The following is a 14,973-nucleotide window of genomic DNA, read 5'->3' on the forward strand; positions in this document are numbered from 1 at the left end:
AAGAGAAAAACTACTTCCTCAGGGCTATTTATAGGCTTTTTCTTCTCTTTTTTGACACTTTTCCATGGAAGGAAGAGAAGTTACATTGCTGGAGAGCCGATGTCCTCGGTGGGAGAACTGGGTCACGGGGGGTTGTTCAGTCTCTTGTTTTAGGTTTATATAATCCACCTAATTTCAGGCTGATTTTTCAAAACACTCCTCGTTCTCTAAGCTTGTGCAGTCAATCGCAGACAGCAAAGAACAAGAACAGAGCAAACCTTCCGCTGACTGTCCATGTGGCAGCAAAACCCAGAGACAAAATAATCTGCACTGCTCATGATTTCCTGCTTCATCGAGGTTTACCTGGCACCACAATCAGGAAGGAGCTGCTTGTCTATTAGCTCAGACCTCGCCCCGCTGACTTGTTTCAGCCGATCTGCACCCAGGGCTTCTTCGCGTACGCAAAATGCTCCATTGCGAGCGAGTATTATGAAAGCTGCACTTTTCTTCACACCCACACAGGCGTAACAAAAATGTTTACAGAAGGAGGACTGCTCTTAGCAATCACTCCAAAATTTTCAAGTGCAAAGTCAAATTCAGCGCGGCCTGCCGCCCCCTTTGCTGCTGTTTAACGCTCTGCCAGCCCTCCTCCAGGCTTCCAGGGCTGGAAGCTGGGTGGGCTTTCTCCCGAGCCGTTCAGTGTACTTTTGTGTTCGCATTTTCCCTTATTTTCTAGGGATTCCTTTCGGCAGGATTTGATGTTTTCTCTGCCACGGAGCTCTGGGGTTTCTCAGATATTCTGGGCTTTTAGTGATTGGAAAGAGGTGCTTTGCCTGCCAGAGCACGTGGTGCTTCACGCGACAGCCCAAAGCCTCTGGCCCGCAGGCCCGGGAGCTGCCTGATAGCCTGGCAAACACACACAAGCCCTCCAGTCGGTTCCATCGGGAAGATTTGTCCCGCACGTAGGAGGCCAAGGAAAACCTCTCGCAAATCTGCTCGTACTTTCTTCCTCACTGGTGTGTGCCAAGTGGCCGCACCACCCCTTCAGTGCTGGAGCAAGGAGGTGACCCTGCCCAGGATCTTGTGTTTCCTTCTGGTATTCCCTTAGATTTACCTCATAAGTGGAAGTTCTGGAAGCAGGCACCTCCAAGGAACATGCGTGGCAGCCTCCTTCCTCCCAGGCTTGGTTTCATGGGGTAGGAAACCAGAAGCGAGGTTGGGCCCATGGGTGAATCCTCTGCTGCAGCAGCACTGCAGGGAACATCCTTTCACCAAACCAAACGGTGCCGTGTGTGACCCAGCTCCATGACTGCCTTTGGCGTGGCCTTTCACTCTGTATTTCACTGCATTTTACTCCAGGGGGGTGGCAGTGCAAATGAGGGCAAAAAAGTGTTTCTCTGCTCTCTCCTCACATGTCCTTACAAACTGTGTCTGTTATCAATGAGTGGAGGCTGATTTTAGGGTATTTACTCCAGGATCTGGTAAAACTCGTATCTTCAGTTCCGCTTTCCCAACAGGCCAAAGATAGTGCTTGATGCCACAGGGCAAAATTCCCCACCTTAGCCATGACCTTGGCCCTGCCTCAGTGTGTAGAAATCATATTTACCCTCCAGCCTCATGTTCTCTGGCCTTTTCCTCAGTCAGTGAGCTCTCAGGAATCTTCTGATTTTCAATTCGGTTGAAAATTTTCCTTGGTATTATTTTTTATTCCATAAGAAGACATGATATCATTTCCCTGGAGCTAAGTTTCTTGCACTCTAGTTTCAGAGGGGCTCAGGTTCACACCTGAACATCTGGATTGAAAGCTTCCAGCCAAGATAAGCACCCCATTTTGTGAATGAGGTACTCGGTGCCAGCACCGTAAAGAAACAACCAACTAAATATGTAAGACAGTTAGGGAATAATTTATCATTATTATACTGAAATTTAGGTAGAAGTTGCATCACAGGGAGGCTGGGTGAATTACCTGAGTACAACAGGAGATCGGTGTAAGGGCTATAAGTGGTTAAGTGTCTTCACTAACAGTTTTTTCTCTTTCTTCCCTTTCTTGAAAATACTTTGCAGTTTAAAATCTCACAGTTTGGGATTCATGGGAGTTTTAAATCAAGTATAAATTAAAAAAAAAGAAATCTGATAATGTGCTGCAGTGGGGATGACCTGTAGAAGAAGTGTACAAATTAAGCTAAATGTCCTAAGAATCTATGAAATGCTTTTGGGTCAACAGAGGGTCCGTCCAGCCCCATGTTCTGCCTCTGACGGTGCCATAGGAGATAATGTTTCAAAAGACCACAAAAGTCTGTTCACTTTTTGCTCTTCATCCTTCTTGTTACTCACAAAGGCATTGATGCTTGTTGAATTAAGGATGTTAGGTGGAAAACCAAATCTAGTATGGGTGTGCAAAGCAGGGGAGGGTGCCAGGGTCACCCAAGGTCTTCTCACACCGTGACAACCCCACAAGAAGTGGCATGAACCTCCAGGAGGCAGCTCCTTTCCTGATGTTTTCCCCATCTTAGTCCAAAATCCTGTGAAAACATCCTCTGCTGTGATTTTGCTCAATCCTTACCTGCTATACAGTTTCCTTCCAGCACCAGAGCTGACCTGAAATCAAAACTTTAAGGGTTTCTGCTCTGGATTCAGAAATAGAAATTGAAAAGCTTGAAGGAGCTTGGATTTGAGATTGTGCTCCTGACACATCATTAATTTTAAGATTGTTTTCCCAGCAAGCGTAGGCTTTCCGTTCCCAGTTGAAGATCATTTACCATTGACTGAATGGTGAATTATAGTAGTGGAATGAGGCAGAGAAATATGTCGATATCAGATATAACAACGAGCAGTCAGTCAGATTTGAACCTGTGCCAATCTATACAACCCTAGCCTTGAAATTGTTAAAACAAAGAAGTTCATTACATTTAATGATCAAGTGTCCTTCAGATTTCTGAGGAGTTTATATTAACCATTTGTATTACTCAGCTCTAGTATAAATGGCAAACTCAGGGAAAATCCTCTTAAAATTAAATTGGAAAGTCTTTTTTTTTTTTTTTTTCCTAATCTATACAGTTATTTTGCTTCAAGGAAGTATCTGCTTTCCAGACATCTCTTCAAACAAATAATGACTGAAAGAAAAAATAAACAAGGAGTAGCTGAAACTACAAGGTTTTGCTGTGTGGAAGAGCAGGGAAAGGAGTTAAAAAAAAAAAAAAAAAAAAAAAGAGTTGAATTTCCTGAAAAAGTGCCTTTGCTTGTGCCATGTGGCTATCACATTTCTGTCTACAAAGCAGGGTCTTAGGACAGTGCTCTGATATTGCAGGTTCTCCAAACTGAGTAGACATGATGTGCTTCACTGAAAATATTAGGGAGAATTTGGAGGGATGTGCTAGAGTTTCCGCAAACCAGTTCAGAAATAGATTTCTGTTTATCAGGGATTGCCCAATAAGACTTTGGGGTTGAAAATGCTTTGTTTTTATCAATATAAAGAAATAAATCTAATCATTAATTGATGAGGAATTTGGTGATATCTTTATCACTAGATATTAAGTGAGAACAAACGGTTTGGGAATCCCAACACCAGTGCGTAAAATTATCCCTCCCCCTTTCTCACTTGGTGCAATCCACCAGAGATCTTCAGCAAAAAATAAACTGTATTTATCCTTAAAATAATTTCCTCCATAGTGAGTAGTAACAAATACGTGAAAAAGCATCATTAGCTTCTGATAGTTATCCCAAACAATTTGGGTTCATATTGTTCTAATTGAAGTGGCTGTAGGTAATTGGGCCAGTATCCAAATATGACATTTTTGGACAGATGTTAATAAGATTAATGACATTTTCCTTCTTGGAGAGCATTTTCAGCACTAAAAACACTTCTGTGTAATGTTTGAACTGGATAACAGCTTGACAGACGTGCCAAGTGCTGACTTTGGAGTCTTCTTGCCTATAAAGTCCACTTCCTCAGTCAGCTCAGCTGCAGCATGCCTTGTATCTCTCATTTACTGTCAGTTTATCTGTCTGCATCCCTGAGGACTGGGGAGTGCTGGGCTCTTTTAGGCCTGGACGAGAGATATCAGGAGTTTACAGAACAGCTGCTAGATCTTTCTTAAATTCTGCTCACTGCTCCATTCATTTCCTCAGAAAAATCTTATGGGGAAGGAGAAGCACATAGCAAATCTTAAAGTTGCTGAGTCTAGAGGAGCAAGTTGTGCTTCATTGCGTTCTCATTCCTTGTAGCACTGATGTGTGTATGTTCAGTAATCTCATTTCTTTCAATTATTTCAACTGTTGGTGCCCTAAAATTTCTCTTCCTTGTTTTTTATTTGCTCTTTCTCTTATTTTCCAGACCCCAGGCAGGCACAGTCATCCCCGCCGTGGTCCTACGACCAGTCTTACCCATCCTACTTGAGCCAGATGACTTCACCGTCCATTCACTCCACAACTCCCCTGTCCTCCACTCGAGGCACAGGACTTCCAGCCATCACCGATGTGCCCAGACGCCTCTCAGGTAAAGACCGTGTTTCTCCTAAAACAATTATGCAGATAGGTACAGGACTGGCAGAAGCTGCCTAAATGGCTGCAGACAAACCCTAATAGGGTGAGGGTCAAAGTCCCTTTCTTTTTGGAGTGGAAAAGCTGCTGTGTTGCTCGGCGCATGTATCATTTGATTGTCACTAGGTTCATTTCAGATCTGAATATTTTTTTTACTGTGAATATTGTGAACCTGGTTCTATGATCAAATTCTTTCTAACCCCCCATAAGAGGATGTTTGCTTACGTGTTTTAACATAATTGTGATATTCTTTTTTTTTGGTGTCTTCTGTGTTGTGTGTGATGTTAGAGGCCTTTATTTCTTCAGTAGTTAAGGCTGAGGTTCATTCTCCCTTGTTTTAATCCAGTAACTCAAGAAAGCCTATTTCCTTAGTTAATGAGTACTTAAGATGCCTATCAGAAACTAGCTGAGTCACTTTAGGGTAAAGATTGGACAAATTGTGCTTTGGAATGATGCAGGAGAGAGGAAATAAGTTTAGGAATATAGACAAGACAGCAGCTAAGAACTGAGACTTTTTTTTTTTATCAAACAAATGTACATTTACATACGATGCAATTCATCTGTAGTGGTCTCAGTGATAAAACCATCTGTGTGAAGTAATCTGATTGCCCCAAAGTAAGATAGAGCCTGTCATGGCACACAGTCACCTTCTGTAGCTTGCCAAAAATGAGGAACCTTAGGCGAGGGTGGCTCAGTATGAAAATTCCAACCTTGCAAGTGTAGAAATATTAGCAGCGTATGCCAAAAAGCATGTGTAATGTAAAGAAAGCCTTTATGATTCATTAATGAAAACCAAAGAATCAGTCTTATTACATCTATTTTTTCCATGTTTGCAAGATATTATTATAATCTCGGATTCTGCTGCCATACACCTGTTTGACTTGCAGCCAGGTGAATTTCTTGCTGTCGTGTTTTCCCCTTCCACCAAGCTCGTAGTGCTGGAAATGTTGATCACTCCACTGAGCTGCATCACTGACAAGCTGAACTTCAGCCAGCAGGCATGTAGGATTTGATTAGTTTAGACTCCTTGATTTCTTTCATCTTGGAAGAGGGAAGCTTTGTTTCTCAAACAAACAGCTGCAAAAGCCTCTGTGGTCCTAGCACGCTCTGCATTTTCAGAGATGCCAAACGTCTCCATGTGGGCCAAGGGCTGTGGGGTAGTGGAGCAGGTTCCTGTGGGCTCTCCATGCAATGCGCTGACTTGGTTTAGAAAACTAGATTGGCTTGATGCTGAGGAAATGCTTTGTTTGGCCCGAAACAAGTTCCCTTTGAGTCGGAGTCTCCTGATGGTCTGTGTTGTTGAATCAGTTATTTTTGCAATTGTGCCTCCGGCAATACCTCCAGGAGAGGCTCGGCTGGGACCGTGGCAGCTGCACCGCGCGTACTTGCCCTGCAGCCCTTGCTTGTCTGTGTGTATTCAGACATGAGTGCCTGGCATGTGGGCACAGGCAGAATGACTAAACGACCTGGCTGTGTACATTATGTGGCCGCGGCCTGAACTTTTCTGTTGTATTCCACGGTCGGTTGCCATCGCTCTTCTTGCCATTCATATTCTGGGGGTTCGACCAACATCTCCATGCGGCTCTCACCTTCTCCCAACACAGGGATCTTACTTCCAATTAGATTCAGAATGGAAAAAAGGGGCTTTGATCTTCCACACAAGTGCCAGAGGTTGTCTGCAGTGTTTGCTGACGTTCAGAATTATAGAACAGTGTTCCTGGTTGAGCCCTGGCTCTCAGGCATCAAGGAGATGTGTTGCAGCCCCTATTGCAAACGCTGCAGTTCTTCTCCAGGGTTTCTGCCTAGGAGAAAATTTCCATGTACTGCCTCAGGACGGGAGGGCAGGATCTGGTCCCTTTTGTGTATAAAGTAGAGAGAAATGCAGGTTTAGAGGTGCCCATTACAGCAACCAGTTTATCCTTCACGTTTTGAGAGAAAGGAGCCTCTACTCAGTTACTTAACACATCTTTCAGAAGAGAACAGAGCTTTGATGAGGAAAAATAACTAGTAAAGGACTCTAAAAATATTAAAAAACTTCAGGCATCCTCAGTGCATAAGGGAGGAATTAGTGTTTTACAAGGCCTTGAATAAAAACAAACTTTGCTTCCCAAGACGGTGGCAGAAATCTGATTATCAAGGCTGTTAAAAATATACAAGGTAATTTTAATGAATGCCATATTTACTGCCTGTTGCTTAACATCATGCAGGAGGAAAAATGGGTAAAATTTCCCCCTTAGGCCTTGGATGTCACACCTACAGGCACAGGACTTCCTACCTGCCCCAGCTTCGCATTGCTCAGCCTTTCTACAAGCCACTGTGGCTTTGCCTAGACCACTGCTTAGGCTGTGCTCACCCAGGTGTTGAAAACATGCCACCTAAAAAAGCAAAGTGGTTTATAACCCAGTGGGTCTTGCTTGTATGGTCAGTGGCAGCCCTCAAGAGCTATTTTTGAAGGTACTGCCACAACTGGAAACACATCCATCCCTTGACCAAAACGCTTGTGTTCCTCCCCATCCTGGGATGGGTGCCTCTCTCGGTGATGAGGACACCTCTGTTTCAACCACAGTTGTGGTCATTGTGTTGAGCATCAAAATCGGTTTGGGGCCATGGGAAGCGAGCTGACAGGGGATTGCCAACCCATTCATACATTTCTCTGTCCCATGAGAGAGGGGAAAAGGGCAGCAGGCTGCAATCCCGAGGCATTATTCGGGCAGGCTGGTGTAATGTGGCTGAACGGGTTGTGCCAGTGTCTAGACGCATACCTGCTGGCTTTGCACAGCTGAAATGTCTGCTTGCATGCTGCAGGCACGTGCAAATGAGCGCTCATGGCAGCGTAGGTGTGAAACTTCAAATATTCATCTTCTATTCTGCAAATGGGGACCAGTGCTGTATCTGCAACTAATTAATGATATTTCACACATCTTGGGGCAGTATTCAACAGCAACAGCTGAAAAGCAGAAAAAAAAATACCCAAAGACTAGCTGGAAAAACTCATGCAACCTTTGGGCTGATGATCTCTCTGGTGTATAAGTCTCATGTTGATATCAAGAATAAATAAAAAATAAACCCACGAGGCCATATAGTTGACTTACCTTATTGCATCAACTCAATTATAAAAAGAGCAGGATTCCCCATATTTTATTAAAATACCTGTCTGCCTAGAGCTCCCCAAAAGACAATGAAAGTTGGTGGCCTAGCAGATTAATATTCTTAATTAAATAATATTGTAGTGGAAACCATGGGAATATGTGAACATGGTCATTTTAGAGAGAGTTTTGCCTGGAGGATGTAGTCTTATTGCATGATTCATAGTGAAGGCACTCAGTTTTTGTGTCCTATGCATAACCAAACTGTATGTGGGATGGGGAGCATAAGTGTCTATTATGTAATTAATGTATATGATTCATATAAATACACATCAGAGCCATTTTACATAAAGCTTTGGGACTGATCCAACAAGTCTTTGGCACATGCAAGGTTCAGAGCAAGGAGTACAGGTTGCGTTGCTCCTGCAGTCACAAGAGGGTTGTTGTGCAGTGGCTGAAGGAGGTACGGGTTTCCTCTGAGTTTAGATGCCCATAGGGTACCTGAGACAGTCACCCTGAGCTTCCTTTCGAGTCAGTGGGGACAAAGCAGCCTTTGGAGGACTCAATTCACTTGACCAGATAGCTCTACTGGTCCCTGGTGGCGCCTTGCAGGAGCCTGTTTCTGTCCACGGCTCTGAAGTGAGTCTAGGTGAGCAGCTCAGGCACAGGCAAGTCTGATCTGATAGTCTGCATTTGGTGAGGTGAATCCCGAAGCCGTGGTTTATCTGTCCAATAAACATGCCCATGTCACAGCACTGTTACGCTGTCCTGGTTTAACCCAGCCGGGGTCTGCCTCACCTTGGCCCATATCATGATTTGAGCTTGAATTTTTGTGTTGAGAATATTCCTGAGAAGGGAGGCAGGGAGACTTCTATACTAGGTCTGCTCATGCTTCTGCCTAAATGCAAAATCTTGCTTTTTTTTTTCTCCACCTTTGAGAGACACATAGAGGGTCAATGTCTTCAGCTGCTGGAGGACTTGCTCAGTAACATTAATACACCCAGTGCTGGCTGTGAAGGAGCCTATTCTAAGCAACAGCATTTGAAAAATGCCTATATAACAAAAGAAAGAAAGATAAAAATGATGCTAGATAGCAGTACAAATCACCAGAGCTTCCTTTTCCAGCCCCAGGGTGACCGCCTTCACAGACAGCTGTATTTGTGTAGCTGGAACATGTTGCTGTGAACGGCACAAACTGGGGATGGTGGCTGGGTGCCTCCATGCACTTCCCATGCACTGGAGTCCTCGCAGTGTGCTGGGTGAACTTTTCTATCTTTACATTTACCATGTCATTGAACTGGGACATGCTGAGACAGGTGAGGACACACTGGGCTCAGCCTGTGAGCAGAAGTCTGCAGACCCAGTCCCCTGAAGTAAAATGGCCATAAAGGAATCTCTTGACTGATACATTTAATGGTGGCAGGGCCTGGGCTGCTTAATTGTTAGCGGGGTTGGTTCAGAGAAGGGTTGGCCAGAATGCTACCAAACAGGTCCTGCCTTGGAAATGAGCACAGTCCTGAACCTATTCCTGATGGGCAGCTTGTAGGCAGCTACCCTGCTGTGGAAGCTTAAAGGATTTAGTATTACAGCTCTGGCCAGACCATACAGGCTGGATCTAGAGCCAGAGAATGGCTCCTGCCTTGGGCTGTTTGCTAGCTTCAGTGTAACCAAACTTTCCCATCAATTCGTCCCATTCTGCGGATATCACAGCATCATTTTGGACCATCCTGGACCTTAATCTGATATTAAATTTAAGAAATGTTCCAGTTCTCCCAGCTCATTGAGGGCTGGCAAGTATAAATCCAACCCTGCAAATTCTGGGCAGTCTAATCAATGACAGTACCACTCTTTTACACAATTTAATGTTCATTCTTGTAAGGCTACAAATCATAAAAGAGGAGAACACGACTCAGGGAGGCAGCTGCAGCTGAACCTCTGGGTTGGGCGTTTGTTCCTTAATAAGGAAGTGGCTCACGGGGTTGTGCTGGCTTTACTTGAGGTCCTCTACTGGTTGTCGTCTTGGGTTTCTAAGCCTGAATTTGGTTTGCCTTGGATTTTACTTAATGTCATGTGCACGCGTGATCTTTGTAGTACGGATTTTCCTTTTTTTTTTATTTTTTGGATTTGGTCTTTGAAAAACATTAACTTGAAGAAAGGGAAGTCGTCTGTCTTCCTCCAGGGAGCTCAGAAAACTTTACAACCACTAACTGAATAAAAACTGTGGTCCTATGAAGTAGCTACTCCTGAATCCCTTAATTCCTACTAACTTCATTAGATGTACTCAGCACATTTTGGGACTGGAGCCTTCATAAAGAAAAGACATTAGAGCTGTCTTCACAATACAATTCTCTTTCTCCCTAAGTGCACTGGGGAGCAGAGAAATAGTTAATCCCGTAGCCATTGCCAGCAAGGCGTTTGTGTTAGCAGCTCCTGAAATGAATGGGCAGTTCACGCTTCAGCAATATTGTCTCAGGCTCTTGGCAAACCCAAGAAGCCAGCTCCATTTCTGGTGTGCTCACTCCACTGTGATGTTTTTCTTGGTGACTATAACAATTTTCACTCTGTCTTTTTTTTTTTTTTTTTTAAATGGAAGCAGAGAGACTCAAGGTTGTCTCTGTCTCCATTTCTCCCAGCTCCTTTTCCATGCTTCCACTGCAAGGTAACACTGAGTTAAGGCTAAGCAAGAACTCAGGCGAGCTGGGAAAGTTCTGTTCTTTTCAGAAACAACCCGCTCATTTTGCTACCCTACCTCAACTTGTAGCTTCTCTTCTTCTTCTTTTTTATTTCTTTAATTTTTTCAGCGGTACTGTTTATTTTGTTTACCGCAGCTTTTCCATTTTTAGTCTTCTGCCCACTTGGTGCCACCTGGGAATCTCAGCACCTTGGCACTCGTCTGTGGGGTTTCAGTAGCAGCGTCTCTCCCAGGTGGAATCTCTCATTGGAGCGGTTGTCCCGAAGATATGTTGCATGATCCCTACCTCAAGGATGAGGGCCAAATTCTTCTCGTGTGGGTGGCCTCAAATTAGGCACCTATACCCACATTTAGGTGGTAAAACAAGTGGGCTGATTTTCAGATGGTTGAGTATTATAATGTGTGTCTTTAAGCCCTTTTCATTTACTTAAAACTGCTGTCGGGAGAGGAAATAAACAGGAAAAATGAAGGCAGAGGGAGAGAGTTTTATTCCTGAAATAAGGGATTTTAAAAATACCAAAAAGAAACAAGTGGAATGTTTTTAAATGGAATAAATTTGTTGCTGATACAGGCAGGAAATAGCACACTCAAATATATGTGGATGTATAGATATATTTTTATCTGAGCTTTTTTTTTTTTTTTTTTTGCAATGTGTTTTATATTTAGGACACATATCAAGATTTGCATCTGTTTCCAGAACTTGCTGCTAACAGTTAGTAATGATGCCAAAACATACTTTAGTTCCAGCTTGAGACCAAATGATATTCAGGGCTTTTTTTATTACTAATTTAGGGTCTGATATTAATTAAGGAAATTTTCCATAAGTGCCAGGCCTTTTCTGAAGAACTCATTAAAATTATATTAACTTAAACCGGAATCACAGTCTGAGCATGTTGTGTAATGATTATTCTTACTGACTCTGCTGGGTTTTGTAAACAGAATACTAATTGTTAATGGAGCAATCGGGCGCTTGATTCCAGACATTCAAAGGCCCAGATCCTGACTCATTACCTATAGGTGTACTCCCAATAGGGTCAATAAACTCTTAGTAGAAGGCTGTGAGATTGAGCACTTTGATTTTTCTTTGTGCAAGGGCATGTGATGATTTCTCCGTTCTCTCAGTGGAATTGCTGCTGGTTTTTGACCTATGGGGACAGCTGATTCTTTGGCTACGTGTGCACCCAAGTAGTATCTCTCCCACCTTTATCACCAGCATCATATTTAAAGAATTACTGAGGCCATGTGAGGCTTCCCTTGTCCTACGCACCTCCCAAGACCACCTCCATCAACCAAAATTAGAAGAAATAGGCTATTAATATTTTGTAGAGGTTTTTTTTATTCCTCAAAGTCACTTACAGCTTCCAGGTCCGATCCTGTAAAGCGCTGAGTAACTTCCAGTGAAGTCAGTGAAGCAAGAAGGACGCTGTGCATGGCTCACACAGCCAGTAGGATTTTATTAGATGGAGCCAGTGGTGTTGACTGATGCCTTACCACGTGTATATGCAGAGGAGGAATTCAACCCCATATGTGAAACTCTGTTACATGTGCAAAACCAGATAAGGATGGTCAGGATCACTTATTTTGCCCTTAATTCTCTGTGGCCTTGAGTCTTTGTTGCATTGAATTTTGTTCAATTAGTTGAACAAGTTGAGTTTTTTGAAATGGTTCCATAAAATACAGGCAGGGAAGAATTTGGTCCTTTGGTCTGTGACTGGGGTTGGTACAGGAGAGGCAGAAAAGTACATCAAAGTACATCAAACCATCCAGTAGCTGTGAAGGTTTTCATTTTTTCAAACTCATTTTTTCAAACCTTACACCTAAAAATACAATGCAAGAGGCAAAGTCTGCTGCTGATAGAAATAGCTGAAGCTGCCTTGTCTTTGGTTGAAATTTCCTGGCATTTGTGACCATGAAGAATTTGGCCAGCTCTGAGTCAGGGAGGGAACGCTGGAGCCCAGCAGAGCCTCACGACACTTTTCTGAAGTGGTTTAGTAGTAGTTGGTGGCCCCACGTTACAGCTCTCCAAGTCTCCTCCTCCACTCTTGGTGGGTGTTTCAGCAGAAAAGGAAAACTGGTGTCAACCACTTTGGTTGTGAGATTAAAAAGAACATTGATACCGGTGATATTGGGCTATACTGGTGACAGAAGGAAAAGGTAAGAGACGTATGAGTGGTTCAGGCTTTCTTTGGCTGTTCAAAAAAACATGTAGGCAGCGAAGAAGAGGAAGATGAATGAGATAAAATGAAGGTGCGCACCTTTACGTGGCTCCTAAAGGATGTTATTAAGGGAGAAGGAACTGTTTCATATGCATAAAGGAAGGGTATTTGGGGATACTAATCTAGAAATCTCTTCATATTTGCTTTCAGACTGACTCAAAAAGAGCGAGGGAAAGGATCAAAGCAGGCAATGGCTGGGACAGGTTCTCCATGTCCACAAAAATGGTGTGTGGGCGGTGGAGGGTCCCAGCAAGCACCACTGGCTGGAAGCAGGCACCCACGCGTGCCCTGCTGCAAGCTGCTGTCCCAGACTGACGTGGAAGGCAATGCACACAGTGCTTCAGCATCCCAGGAAGGCTGAGGCAGGGCTGTGTCCTTCACCTTGCCAGTTTTGGGGGAGAGAAAGGACTTTTAGCAATGGTGGAGCCTTGTATATAAAGCTCAGGGGAAAATATTTGCTGTAAGGGGCTTTGCACAGATATATAGGTTCAGAAGTTATTAATACAGTAAAGCCCATGTGATCATCTGCTTTGAACCCAGCTGCAAGATTTCCTCAAATTAGCTCTCATTTGAACTCAGGAATAACCTCTTTGGGAAAAAACAACAACAACAAAAAGATACCTCAGTTGGTCTTCATTTAAAAATTTCCAGGGAAGCAAAATCCACCACAACCTTTGGTTGCAGACGTTAATTAAGCTCGCTTTGGAAATGTGGGTCTCATTACTAGTCTGAATTTGTCTAACTTTAGTTTCCACTCATTTGAACTTGCTGCAACTTTGCCTGCCAGACTGCAGCGCCGTTTCTCAGTTCGGTGCCTCGAGCGGTTTCCCTTAGGTCTTCTTGTGGCAGTGACCGATGCAGAAAGGAGGTGGGTGAGCAAGGAGGTTTCTGCGGCGGGTCTGAGGGATGCTGGATGTTGTGGGATGCAGAACTGATTTGACTCATGAGGAGGATGGAGGGGTGAGAAATAGCTGGGTGATTTTTTTTGCTCTAGGCTCACTACACCGTATCAAATAGGGGAAGTTCCCTTTCCTAGTCAGTCAGACCTCTCCTAGGGTATCTGATGAACAGGAGATGGTTTTGGTTGAATTATTGATGTGAAGCTGCTTTTCCAGCCCACCAGAAAAAAAAAGCACTGAGAAGGCATTTTTCACTGAATTTGTGGGCTTTTGCAGTTCCTTCAGGAATTCTTTAACCTTTCATTAAGAGAAAAACAGTTATCATCACTTGGGCTTTTCCCTACAATTGTAGTTAGGATTTGCTCTGTCAAAAGCAAAGGAAAAACTTCAGCTCAGAGCACTGTGGTCCCTTGTGTATATGGCCAAGCAGCCTCTTGGCTGTCCACTTTCATGCCTATCCCATGGGCAATTTTACGAGAAGAGAGTTGAAATTGCGTTAAACCCTTGAGATTATTCAGACCAGGCAAAGCACTCATTCCTGAAGAAGCTTAGTTCTGGTAAAAGAGAACATTATGCAGGGGTTTTGTGACCTTTTAGAGGTGCTTGTGGAAGAGGAGAGGGGTTGGTGTGCTGCTTCTTCAGCCCTGTCTGGGCCACGTCACCTCCAAGCCTTCTGGCTGTTTTTCCCAAAGGTCTCTCTAACCACCCACTTGACCTTTTATCCTGTGGTGGCCATTAATGCTTACCATAATATGGTATTTTGTCATACAGTATGGATACTCAGCTGAGTGTGCAAGGCCAGAAAAACTCTCCCAGGGCTCCTGTGAGAAAGAGGAACAACTGTGCTGAGAAAAGGGAGCATCACTGCAGAGAAAGAGACTGGCTGATTTCAGACAAGGGTCAATTCTGAAAACAGAGACATTGATCTTTCTGCCCATTAGCATCACATTTCTCTGGAGCTGAGAACTGGAGGATAGTACACCTGAATTAAGAGCAGTACCACAAAGCTTCTTTCGCTTAGCTGGGATGAAAAGAGTCTATACATGAGCTCAGAGGTGCTGGCAATGCTACATTCATGGTTTGCACTTTTTATTTCTAATGGTTAGCTGGGCTGTCACTGTCTGAACCGTAGGTATCAGTGCCGTTTATACCCTTTTCCTTCAAACAAGCATTTTATTTAATACACTAACATTTGGTCTAGAATATTATGAATATTAGCAGGATATTACGAATCTGGCAGCTAACAGTATGTCCACCTTGTTTTAATTTGTATTATTAGGTTGAGCAATGGGCTTGCTTGGAAAGCAGCAATGTAGCACAGGTACAGGACCAAGTGTATAAACTGCTTCATTTTTAGCTGATAAATGCCTATATTTAAATCCATGCTGAAATTATGCTATGTATTGTTGTGTTGAAAGCTAAATGTGGGGTTGGAAGGAGATTTCAAGAACTGGAACCCAATCTCCTTGACAAGGACTTGCACGAGGTATTACCCTCACTCAGCAGTTTGGCTACTGCTGGTGGTGCAGCTCAATGATCAAAGTAGTGGTTATATTTGTGAG

The 14,973-nt window shown here is 43.6% G+C and overlaps 1 protein-coding gene across 4 annotated transcripts in view; it reads left to right on the forward strand.

Moving 5' to 3' along the window:
• Window positions 1-14,973, forward strand: part of RUNX2 (RUNX family transcription factor 2) — a 217,794-nt gene that overhangs the window by 119,751 nt on the left and 83,070 nt on the right. For all 4 annotated transcript variants that reach the window (XM_068678793.1, XM_068678795.1, XM_068678799.1 and 1 more), the window contains one exon: window positions 4,313-4,474. In XM_068678793.1, the coding sequence (XP_068534894.1) occupies window positions 4,313-4,474 (162 nt within the window). The remainder of the gene's footprint in view (window positions 1-4,312; window positions 4,475-14,973) is intronic.

The sequence above is a fragment of the Anas acuta genome, chromosome 3, assembly GCF_963932015.1.
Source record: "Anas acuta chromosome 3, bAnaAcu1.1, whole genome shotgun sequence".
Taxonomy (NCBI): domain Eukaryota; kingdom Metazoa; phylum Chordata; class Aves; order Anseriformes; family Anatidae; genus Anas; species Anas acuta.